This window comes from Ailuropoda melanoleuca, chromosome 2 (assembly GCF_002007445.2).
Source record: "Ailuropoda melanoleuca isolate Jingjing chromosome 2, ASM200744v2, whole genome shotgun sequence".
NCBI lineage: Eukaryota > Metazoa > Chordata > Mammalia > Carnivora > Ursidae > Ailuropoda > Ailuropoda melanoleuca.
This window is the reverse complement of record NC_048219.1, coordinates 147,349,624-147,362,619: the sequence shown is the minus strand read 5'-3', so window position 1 is coordinate 147,362,619 and position 12,996 is coordinate 147,349,624. Positions and strand designations below refer to the sequence as shown.

Sequence of the window (12,996 nt, the reverse complement as noted above, 5' to 3'; positions counted from 1 at the left end):
ACTAGGAAAGTGACTTTCCTCCTTAGGAAAGAAAAACCCAAGTTTTTCTAATAAAGTATAAAAATGCTGGTAATAGTGGTATTAAATAAAATCTAAAAATTACATGTTAAAGTGGAACTGAGAAAATAAAAAGCCAAGACCCATCTACAACAGGTGAAGGTTCTTGAGGTACTGAAAAGCTTCCTTTAAAATCTTCAGTGAAGTTATTATTGATCACTATACCCTTATCTAACTAAATGAAAAAAAATCAGCACTTAAACAAAATTATATCTTAGTCTACTCTTTTTCTATTTTTCAATGACTAGTTTGCCATTTACTGTATTTCTTTTATTTTTTATTTCAGATGTTCTGCATTTCAACCTTATCAAAAATTAAATTGATATTTATGGGCTAATCTGGAAACCTAAAGTTTGTTTCACTACAACTATAAGAAAATATGTTCAAATTCCCATTGGCTGACTTATAAAGGGGCTTCTGGAACATAACTTAATGTAAGTTGCAGACATACTGTGTTTTAATCTTTGTTATTCACCTCCTCCCCGGCTAAGGGCATAGGTCTGTTGGCAGGTGTGCATGCATTATATATACTTTGTGCCTATACATACCCTTTTACACAATTCTGGGTTCATGACATTTATTCTTTCCTTCAATAGGTATTTAAATGCCTATTATGTAAAAAGTACAGTTCTAGGCCTAAGGGACATCCAGAAAGGAGGTTACTGCCCTCATAGAACTCATACTCTATGAGAGAAACACATAAATGAAATTGCATAAATACATATGACATGCGTACGGTGATGGATGCTCTGAAGGGAGGTCACATAGCCCTAAGGGAGCATGTCATCAGGGATCCGGCTGTGTCTAGGGTCAGACGGGTTACCTGGAGAGGGTAGTACTCCAGGTAAGATCTAAAGGATGGGCAGGAGTTAGAAAGGGCAAAGGAATCGGGAGGTGGGGGGAGGGTGGGATGAGGATAAAGGAGGAAGTACTCCAGCAGAGGAAACATGTTCAAAGACCATATTTGCTCAATGAGGTAGTTCTGATAACTTTTTCAAAGAGCATCTACTGAGTAGCTGGAAGACTTTTAACTTATCCTAAATCATGAAAATAATTTGTGCTCCTATTAGAAAATCAGAAAGCATAGATTTCGCAAGCACCTGTACTTTCTTTTTTTTTCAGGTATGAAGTACTCATTAAGCCCTAACAATTACCCTGAAGATGGTATTATGAATATGGCAACTTTTCTACGGGGCTTTGAAGAAAAGGGGATAAAGAATGACAGGCCTGAGGACCAGTTGAGTAAAGAGAAAAAGAAAATTCTGTTCTCCTTCTGTGAGGTGTGCAACATCCAGCTAAACTCTGCAGCCCAGGCCCAAGTCCATTACAATGGAAAATCCCATCGCAAGCGAGTCAAGCAGCTGAGCGATGGGCAGCCCCCGCCGCCAGCTCAGGGCTCAGGGCAGCAGCTGGCCAGCCCCGGCACCAACACCAGCGCAGGTAGGTGCGAGGGCCCAGGGCTCCATGAGCTGCTGGGAGAAATGGCGCTGTTCTAGAAAATGAAGGCTTTAGAAAAAATCTCTCTCACTGTAAAGCTACCACCACAATAATATATATTCTTTTCCCTACAGTTAATTCCAAGAGCTGTTTGTTACTTCTGTGTATGTGTGTGGCTATATAAGAAAATCATATATATTTAATTAGACACATTATACACGCACATGCAATGTTGTGGATTGGATTGTAGACTTGGTCCTGTATTCTCGTAGTGTGTGAACATTTCCTAATGTATTTTGAAATGAATTTAAAATAGATCAGTGATGTCATTTTTCTGTTCCCTCTCTCTGCAAAATTAGGCTTTCTTGGGTTTCCTTCATCTGCTTTCTATAGGGTAGTGTACTACTTGATAGTATATAAAAAGCTACAGCTTTATTTATAACATCCCATGATGCAGGAAAGGAGAATTAATCTTGAGTGTTAGACATGTTATATTCTTTTAGGGAGTTGGCAGCAGTGTGCCAGTGGTGTTCTAACAATAGGAGCAGACACTGCTAAAACCAACAAGGCTTACCTCTGAGCTCGGGCCCTATTGCAAGTACCTTCTTGCTTCCCCTCTCACCTCCCAGCCTGTCCTGTGGGTGGGTAGAGGCAGAAGCTTAGAAATTTTCACATTTCTCGCATCTGCCTTGAATCTGAGAGACAGTCTTTCAAATTCTTTATCTTATCCTTAGGCAGCCCTTCCTCCTCCACATTGCGGCTCATTGGGTGTCTTCACTAGGGCACAACCAACGAAAATGTGAAATTTACTGTGATCTGTGGTGAAGATTTCTACAGAAAGGAGGGCCTCCTACCCAGGTTTATGTGGGAGACCAAGAGAAGCCTCCTTGTAAATGTGGCGGAAGTGCTCCAAATTCCACTCTAGCAGATTCTGGTAATGAGGCTTCACCGTGGAATGCGATGATGCTGAGCAGCCATTTGTTGGAATTTCACTTGGTGCTGTTACATACTTTTTGATTTTGTGAAGTTATGGCATGACCCATATTGAGCTCCAGTGAAAATTGTGTGTGTGCTGTAAAGAAGTGATTTTTATATTTCAAGCTAAACCTAACTGCTTTTTACTCAGTGTGTGATTTAATTTCATTAAATTATTTCCCCCAATCAATACTTAGCATGCTGTGAAAGAACTTAAAGGAACTTCGAGGTTATAAGATACATATTTATTATAATAGTGAAAAATTACTTCTCCATTTTGTCTTTATTTATTATGATGATAATGCAAATAGTCACAGATGCATTAATGTATCTGTATTTACATAGTAAGATAGAGTTGGTGTCAGGTTAAAAACTGATTTATTTTCTTATATCTGAATTAGAGAGCAAATAGTCTTGAGTAAATGTGTGAATGGTGTCCTTTAGAGCCCAAATATGTATGTCTAAATTGAGATTAACTTGTGACTTCTAATTAGTGAGACTAGTAGCTAACATTAACTGATCATATTTTATGGGCCATTTTCTGGTCCTTTCTAGGAATTTTCTCCTTTAATCCTTTCAACAACCCTGAGGTAGGTACTATGATTATCCCTACTTTACGGACTAGGAGTGGAGCACAGAGAGATAAAATAATTTGCCTAGATTATATGACATGGAAATGGCAGGTCTAGAATTCCAACCATATTTAATTAGTTAATAGTGAAGCCATTATTTTTTGTCACTACTTTACTGCTACTTCCTGCCATGCAGTAACACTCAGGTTAAATTCAGAACTGTGTGCTATAATATATTTGTGGTCACAAATTGTTGCTATCCTGGGTGAACTATCCCACTTTGATGGGTTTTGAAAATAGACATGTAAAGCTCCAACTCATGAGTTTCTCCATGCTAATGAAATTAGCTGACATAAATTTAGCTAAGACATACACAGAATATTATGGATATATCCTATAGGCAATATTAGTATATGGGAAAATGGGTACAAAATGAGTCAGCCTTTCAAGTTGTACACGAGGTATAAAGGACAACTTTCATACACTGATAATACAGTCAATTATCCATTGTCAAAAGATGGGTTTAGCATATGATGAAGGCAAGTCACTTAATCTCTGAAAGTAGTTAACAGTAATCCTCCCATTTGAAAAAAAAAAAGTAGGTATAACAATGTCTTTTTCTCTTTGAAATAGAGATTAGACATAGATGTATGTACAAAGATGATCATGACATGACTTATAATTCCAAAATATTAAGTGTATCCCAAATGTCCAATAGAGAAAGGTTAAATACATTAAAGTACGTTTATAAGATGAATGATAGAAACAAGAGTCATTAAAAATTGTATTTCTAAAAATACCTACTGACGGGAATCTGTCCATGATACCATGCTAAGTGAAACAGCAGGAAGTAGGGTAGAATATACCTTAGTGCTATGTGTACATGTGCACTTATTTACCGTTTAGTCTCAACTCACTGAGGAGCAAGACTGACACGGTTTTATTTTTTCCAGTCACTTTCTTCAGTTTTGATCTATCAAACGTCTGTTTCCTGCTGGGTAGCAGTTCCCTTAACAGTTTCTCAGCCCATAACTTCTCACTTTTGTATATTCAGAGGGACTTTGATTTAAATGACTCAGCTCTATTTATAAAAACATCCATGTCAGAGCCAAGTTAAGATTTGGCTAGATAGACCCTGGAGTTGAGAGTGGAGGATGGGATGCAGTTAGCTCTCAGCTTCCCCTGCTTCAGCCTGCCCTTCTGCCCATGGAGGGATGGAGAGGTGGAAGTGGCCTTATCTTACAGCCTCCTCAAGGTTGCAATGCTATTCTTGGTAGGAGATTGCTATTCTGGTTGTCTCTGGGTCACAAGTGCTCCTGACAGAGCCTGTGGATGAAGAACTCCACCAAAATGTCCCCCAGGCATTGGAAGTCCCTGAGATTTAGTTGCATCTCCCAATTTACCCCCACTTTGTAGCAAAAGTCTCCATACCTCAATTGTGTATGCCTCTTTCTCCCACATTGTGGCAGTCTTGGCAAGATTGTGTCCTCTATTCTTATCTATGTATTTATCAACTCTTAGAGCTTGAGGGAATGCACAGAATACATCTGACAACTAACATTCCTCTCCAAAACCTGGAGCTACTGGGGCACAGGCAAGTAGGAGTGGGGTGTGAGGTGCTCCTCCACATTTCTCTCTCTGCTCAGGTAGCACAGGGGAGACTGGGAAGTCCACTGACATATTAGGCACTGAATCAAGAAACAAAATGCCAATCTTCCCTTTTTGCCCATTGCTTGGCTTTAGGGAGTGTTATGGGCTGAATTGTGCACTCCCCCAGAAAACGATATGTTGGAGTTCTAATCCTCAGTACTTCAGAATGTAACCCTATTTGTAGATAGAGCTTTTGCAAAGTAAATTGACCCTGATTCATTATGACTGATATCCTTATAAAAGGGGAAATTTAGACATACAGACACACAAAAAGAAAAGATGATGTAAAGACACACACACAGGAAGAAGACAGCCGTTTACAAACCAAAGAGAGAGATTAGGAACCAGTCCTTCTCTCAGAATCTTCAGAAGGAACCAACCCTGCTACACCTTGACCTTGGACTGCCAGCCTCCAGAACTGTGATTGATATATTTTTACCTAGTTTGTGGTGCTTTTGTTACAGCAGCCCTAGCAGACTGATACACAGAGGAAAATGGTATCCCATCTTCCCCACAAAGGAGAAAACATGTGGTAGTAGAGGTAACCTTCCCAAGAAGTGTCAGTTTCAGAGGTAACTTTCTTTCTTCTCTGTCAGCCTTATTATAAAGTAGAGGTTGGCAAGGGTGGAAGTGGGGTCCACAGGGTAATGGTTGAGACTTAAGCCATTTCTCTGAATAAGAAGTGACTGACCCCTAACCACTGGCAGTTCATTCACTAAGCTTAGAATTCAAAACCTTTAAATCTCAGCTTCTGGAAGAACAGGAGGACTTTTTTATTCAGGCCTGCAGCTGACTAGGAGGGCCACCCACATTACAGAGAGCAATCTGCTTTACTCAGTCTATAGATTTAAATGTAAAATTCATCCAAAACAAACTCACATAAACACCCAAACAGAATACAGAATAACCAAATATCTGGGCACGCCATGGCCCAGTCAAGGTTTGACACATAAAATTAATCCTTACACTGTAATTTTCCTCAAGTTATATAAATCATATTTGATGAGTAAAACAAAAATTATAACCATCTGATATTTAAGACAATGATATTTAAAAGTGCAGAACTTCAAGGGACCCAAATGGAAGTAAGATATTGGTACTCCATTTGAAGTATTTAAATGATGGTGCCGGGAGATTGTGGTAAGTATGTATATTGTAATACCCATAGCAACTACTTTGAAAATTTGTAAAGAGATACAATCAAAAAATATATAAATAAATCAAGATGGAGTACTACAAAAATTTTCAAGTAACTCACAGGACAACAAGAAAAGATAAACATAGAAATGAGAACAAGAGGAAACAAATAGAAAACAAATAATAAGAAGGCAGACTTAGGTAATAACATATTAATGATTACCTTACATGTAAAAGGTCCAAATATAATAATCAAAAGATAGAGATTTTCAGAGGAGATTAAAAAAATGACCAAGTTATATATGGCCAACAAGAAACTCACTGCACAGTCAATGATATATATAGGTTGAAAGTAAACGGATGGAAAAGAATATGCTATGCAGTCATAATAAAAAAGACATGAGTATATTAATATCTGATAAGACAGACCTCAGAACGAAGAATATTATTAGAGACAAAGAAAGACATCATGTTATGATAAGAGGTCCAATTCGCCCGGAAGAAGGAAGACATAATGATTCTAAATGTTCATGTATCAATTATAATTGAGGACTTCAGCAATTCTCTCTCAGCAACTGATAGAATTACCAGACCAAAAACTCACCAAGGATATAGAAGATCTAAACAATATAACAAGCTGATAGGATTTAACTAATTTATTTAGAACTCCACCCAACAACAGTAGAACATGTATTTTTTTCAAATCCCCTTGGAACATTCACTGAGAGGCCATATTCCAGGCTATAAGAGGATCCTTAACACATTTAAAGGAATTGTAATCATACACAATATGATTACAGTATGTCTCTGATCATAATGAAATTAAACTAGAAAACAATAGAAAACCAACAGGAAAATAACATCTCTCTTAAATAACCCATGAATCAAAGAATAAAGCTCAAAGGAAAGAAAAAATACATAGAACTAGATGAAAATAGAAAACAACATATCAAAATATGTGGGATGTAACTAAAACAGTACTGAGAAGAAAGTTTAAATCACCAAATGCTGATATTCTAAATGAGAAAAAGTCTCCAATAAGTAAGTCTTTGCATTAAGAAACTAGAAAAGAAGAGAACAAATAAACCCAAACCAAGCAGAAAGAAGAAAATAATAAAGTTCAAGTGCAGAAATATCTGAAGTTGAAAATAGGAAAACAGTAGAGAAAAATCAATGAAACAAAAAGCTGGTTCTTTGGGGGAAAAAATCAATGAAATTTATAAGCCTCTAGCAAAACTGACAAAGATTAAAAAGAAAGAAGACACAAATGATATAGGTGATATCACTACAGAACTTGCCACAATTAAAAATCTAATAAGCAAATACTATAAACTTATATTCAGAAATTTGGTAACTTAGAAGAATGCATAGTAAAGCTCCCCAAAAAGAAATTTATAGATCCACAGGGTTTTGCTATAGAATTGTGCCAAGCATTTAAAGAACACCAATTTTATACATTTATTCCAGAAGATAGAAGAGGGGGAAACACACTCCCTAACTTATTTTATGGGGTTATTACTCTGCTGTCAAAATCAGACAAGAACAATATATAAAAAGAAAGCTACAAACTAATCATGAGCTTAGACTTAAAATTTCTCAATAAAATATAAAAAAACTGAATCCAGTAATGTGTAAAGAGAATTTTACACCATAACCAAATTGAATTTAGTCCAGATTTATGAGATTGATTCAACACTTGAAAATCAATAATATAAAACATCATATCAACAACTGAAGAAGAAAAATCATATGATCATATCAATTGGTGAAGTAAAAGAATTTGAAAAAACTCAACACACATTTATGATAAAAACTCTCAGCAAGTTTGGAATAGAGAGAAATTACCTCAATTTAATAAAGAGCACTACAAAAAGCCTACAGCTAACATCATACTAAATGGTGAAAGACCATATGCTTTACCACTAAGACCAAGAGCAAAATAAGGGTGGACAGCCTGGAAGAAATGGATGAATTCCTGGAAACATATAACCTCCCAAAATTGAATCAGGAAGAAATAGAAAATTTGAACAGACCAATTACCAGCAATTAAATTGAATCAGTAATTGAAAACACCCAACAAAGGTCCAGGACCAGATGGCTTTACAGGTGGCTTCTATCAAACATTTAAAGAAGAGTTAATATCTATTTTTCTCAAACTAGTCCAAAAAATAGAAGAGGAAGGGAAACTTCCAAATTCATTCTATGAGACATGCATTGCCCTGATACCAAAACCAAATAAAGACACTACAAAAAAAGACAGCTACAAGTCAATATCTCTAATGGACATAGATACAAAAATCCTCAACGAAATTTTAGCAAATCGAATCCAACAATATATCAAAAAAAATCATTCACCATGATTAAGTGGGATTTATTCCTGGGTTGCAAAAGTGGTTTAATATTCAGAAATCAATGTGATACATCACATCAATGAAAGAAAGGATAAAAACAATATGATCATTTCAATAGATGCAGAAAAAGCACTTCACAATGTACAGCCTCCATTCATAATAAAAACCCTCAACAAAGTAGGTTTAGAGGTAACATACTTCAACATAATAAAGGCCATATATGAGGACACCTGAGTGGCTCAGTTGGTTCAACATCTGCCTTTGGCTCAGGTCATGATCTCAGGGTCTTGGGATTGAGCCCTGTGTCAGGGCTCCCTGCTCAGCAAGGGAGTCTGCTTTACCCTCTCCCTCTTCCCCTCCCCCCTGCTTATTCTCTCTCAAATAAATAAAATAATCTTCTTTTTCTCCTCTTCCTCCCCCCTCCCCCTTCTTCTCTTTCTCCTCCTTCTTCTGCTCCTTTTTTTTTTTTTTTTGTAACTAAAGGCCATTTACGAAAAACCCTCAGCTAGTATTATACTCAACTGGGAAAAACTGAGCCCTTTCTTCCTAAGATCAGGAACAAGACAAGGATATCCACCCTTACCACTTCTATTCAACATAGTACTGGAAGTCCTAGCCACAGAAATCAGACAAGCAGAAGAAAAGTATCCAAATTTGTAAGGAAAATATAAAACTTTTCACTATTTGCAGATGACATGATACTCTATACAGAAAACCCTGAAGACTCCACCAAAAAACTACTAGAACTAATAAATGAATTCAGGAAAGTCACAGAATGCAAAATCAATATACAGAAATACCTTACATTTCTGTACACTAATAATGAAGCAACAGAACGTAAGAAAACAGTTCTATTTACAATTGCACAATAATAATAACGTCTCTAGGAATAAACTTAAGGAGGTGAAAGGCCTTTACTCTGAAAACTATGAAACACTGATGAAAGGAAATCAAGACAACAGAAGCAAATGGAAAGATGTTTCATGCTCATGGATAGGACAAACAAATTGTCCTAAAATGTCCATACTGTCCAAAGCAATCTATGGATTTAATGCAATCCCTATCAAAATACCAATAGTGTTTTTCATAGAACTAGAACAAATAATCCTAAAATTTGTATGGAACCACAGAAGACCCCAAATAGCCAAAACAATCTTGAAAAAGAAAAACAAAGCTAGAGGTATCACAATTCCAGATTTCAAATTACACTGCAAAGATATAGTAATCAAAACAGTATTGTACTGGCACAAAAACAGACACATAGATCAATGGAACAGGATAGAAAACCCAGAAACAAACCTGTGATTATATGGTCAATTAGTCTTTGACAAAAGAGACAAGAATATGCAATGGGAAAAAGATCTTCAACAAATAGTATTGGGAAAACTGAACTGCACCATGCAAAAGAATGAAACTGGACCACTTTCTTAAACCACACACAAAAATAAACTTAAGATGGATTAAAGATGTAAATTGAGACGTGAAGCCATAAAAGTCCTAGAAGAGATCACAGGCAGTATTGTGTCTGACATCAGCCATAGCAACATTTTTCTAGGTATGTCTCCTGAGGCAAGGGAAATAAAAGCAAAAATAAACTATTGGGAGTACATCCAAATAAAAAGCTTCTGCACAGTGGAGGAAACAATCAATAGAACTAAAAGACAACATACTGAATGGGAGAAGATATTTGCAACTGACATCTCTGATATAGGGTTAGTATCCAAAATATATCAAGAACATATACAACTCAATACCCAAAAAACAACCCAGTTAAAAAATGGGCAGAAGGCAGGAACAGACATTTCTCCAAAGAAGACATGCAGATGGCCAACAGACACATGAAAAGATACCCAACGTTACTCATCATCAGGGAAATGCAAATTAAAACCATAATGAGATGTCACCCTTTACCTGTCACAATGGCTAAAATCAAAAACACAAGAAACCACAAATGTTCATAAAGATATGGGGAGAGAAAAAAAAGAGCCTTCTTGAACTGTTGGTGGGAATGCAAACTGGTGCAGCCACTGTGGAAAACAGTATCTCAGTACTGTTAATCAAAAAGTTAAAAGCAGGGGTGCTTGGGTGGCTCAGTCGTTAAGCATCTGCCTTAGGTTCAGGGCATGATCCTGGCATTCTGGGATCGAGCCCCACATCAGGCTTCTCTGCTGGGAGCCTGCTTCTTCCTCTTCCACTCCCCCTGCTTGGGTTCCCTCTCTCGCTGGCTGTCTCTCTCTGTCAAATAAATAAACTCTTAAAAAAAAAGGTAAAAGCAAAACTACCTGATGATCCAGTAATCTCACTACTATGTATTTACCCAAAGAATATAAAAACACTAATTTAAAATGATATATGCACCCCTATGTTTATTGTAGCATTATTTACAATAGCCATCTTATGGAAACAGCCCGTGTCCATTGATAGATAAATGGCTAAAGGCGACGTGGTGTATATATACAATGGAATATTATTCAGCCATAAAAAGGATGAAATCTTGCCATTTGCAACAACATGGACAGAGCTAGAGAGAATAATGCTAAGTAAAATAAGAGAAAGACAAGTATCATATGATTTCATTCATATGTGGCATTTAAGAAACAAAACAAATGAACAAAGGAAAAAAGAGAGACACAAACCAAGAAACAGATCTTAGCTATAGAGAATAAACTGATGGTTACCAGAGGTGAGGTGGCTAAAGGGATGGGTGAAATAGGTTGATGGGGATTAAAGAGTACACTTATCTTGAGGAGCACTGAGCAATATATAAAATTGTTGAATCAGTATATTGTACACCTGAAACTAATATAACACTGTGTTAACTATACTGGAATTAAAATTTAAAAATTAATAAAATAAAAAATTTAAAAAGAGCAAGAGAAGAGTGTCCATTCTCATCTCTCTTATTCAACATAGTACTGGAAATTTTCGTCACCATAATAAGGCAGGAATAAATAAATAAAAGGCATACAAATTGGAAAGGAAGAAATAAGTCTACCTCACTTCACAGATGACATGATGGTCTATCAATCCCGAAGAATCTATGAAAGAATTCCTAAAACTAATAAGTGAGTTTAGCAGGATTTCAGGATAGAGAATCAACACAGAAAAGTCAATTGCATATTTATATGCTAAAAATAAACATGTGGAAACTGCAATTTAAAAACAATATAATTTACAATCACATCTAATAAAATAAAACACTTAGATATGCAGTTAAAAATATGCAGGATGTGTATGCTGAAAATAACAAAATATTGAGAAAATAAATCAAAACCTAAATAAATGGAGAGACATACCATATTCATGGCTTGGAAAACTCAGCATAGCTAAGGTATCAGTTCTCTGTGACATCTACCTTATATATAAATCTGTCACTGTTCTTAGCATATCATATTGTCATTCATTTATTTAGATATCCATCTGGACACTTAAGAAAAAGAAGTTGTGTTTTATTAATCTTTGCAGACACTTGTTATTATTTAAAAAGCCAAACCCCAAATTTGTGCTCATTATTGTCTCTGATAGTGCTACTAGAAGACTGGGTATTTAGGTGGTCACATTTATTAAGGTTTTTTAACTGAAATTTTTATTGAAATGATTAGAGAGTCACAGGCAGTTGTGTAAAATAATAAGGAGTTCCTTGAACTCATTCTGGCTTCCACCAATAACACATTTTGTAAAACTATGGAATAACATGCCAGTCTGGATGTTGAAATGGATACCATCTACCAATCTTATTCAGATCTCCCCAGTTTTGTTTGAATTCATTTGTGTGTACGTGTATCTCCTATGTAGGTTCATGTAACCGCCACTACAGGATACCTCATGTTGACCTTTCATAATCACACCGGCTTCTGTCCTGACAGAGAAAAGGAATGGTTAACTTTACAGAGGTCAAGGAAGTCTTCTCAGAGGAGGTGATATTTGTGGTAAATATTCAAAGATGAGTTTCGGGTTATTCAAGGAAAAACAACATTCCAGATAGAAGTGATTGCAATGTAAATGCATGTGGGGACAAACTATAGTTTATCTTCACTGGAGTGAAATACGATTGGGTGAAAAGGAGGGAAGATCCCTCAGGCAAAATAGAAAGTACCTAGAACAAGAGAGTTTTCTTTGTTCTGTGGGAGCATAGGAAAAACACAGCATAAAAAAAAATCAGAGGTAGCTGCTAGAATTCAAAGTTCTCCTAATTTCTTCTGTGCCACTCTGGTTTATGTCAACCAGGAGCCTCCCCATCAAGTCCAGACATCTCAGCTTGGTGTTTCCTTAGGATACCTCCTTACTGTGCAGAGATTATTTTCCACAACCCACATACAACGTCCAAAGTCCAGATAAATTTGACCACATTTATTGTCTATGTAGGGTAACTAGTGATGTTCATCTTGCCCTCTGCTGTCAAAGGCTAGGACCTATTATCCTCAGTGCCTATTGCTACGGTATTTCCCCACCAATCCTATCCCATTTACTGTTCTAATTTTCTGAGGAGTATTCGTACTAAAAAAAAATTGAAGCAATTGATGTGTGAATAACTCATAATCTAACTCAGGGGTTCTCAAATTTTAGCATGCATCAGAATCACCTGGAGGGTGTGTTAGAATGCAGATTGCTGGGCTCCATCCTGAAAGTTTCTGATTCAGTAGGCCTGGAGTAGAACCTGAGAACTTGCATTTCTAACAAATTCTCAATGGGAGCTTCTGGTTTGAAATCACACTTTGAGAACACCAATCTACCCATGGAGGAGGATTGATACCCAGAAAAAGTGCTTCTTATTTCAGATAAATCTATAATTAGGAACTGGTCAAGAAAGAGAAAGA

The 12,996-nt window shown here is 36.5% G+C and overlaps 1 protein-coding gene across 1 annotated transcript in view; it reads left to right on the top strand.

Moving 5' to 3' along the window:
- Positions 1-347: 347 nt before the first annotated feature.
- ZNF385B (zinc finger protein 385B) overlaps positions 348-12,996 on the top strand; it is a 313,747-nt gene continuing 301,098 nt past the window's right edge. Inside the window, exons 1-2 of the mRNA XM_034654810.1 lie at positions 348-491; positions 1,180-1,497. Coding sequence (XP_034510701.1) covers positions 1,182-1,497 — 316 coding nt within the window. The 5' untranslated portion in view covers positions 348-491; positions 1,180-1,181. The remainder of the gene's footprint in view (positions 492-1,179; positions 1,498-12,996) is intronic.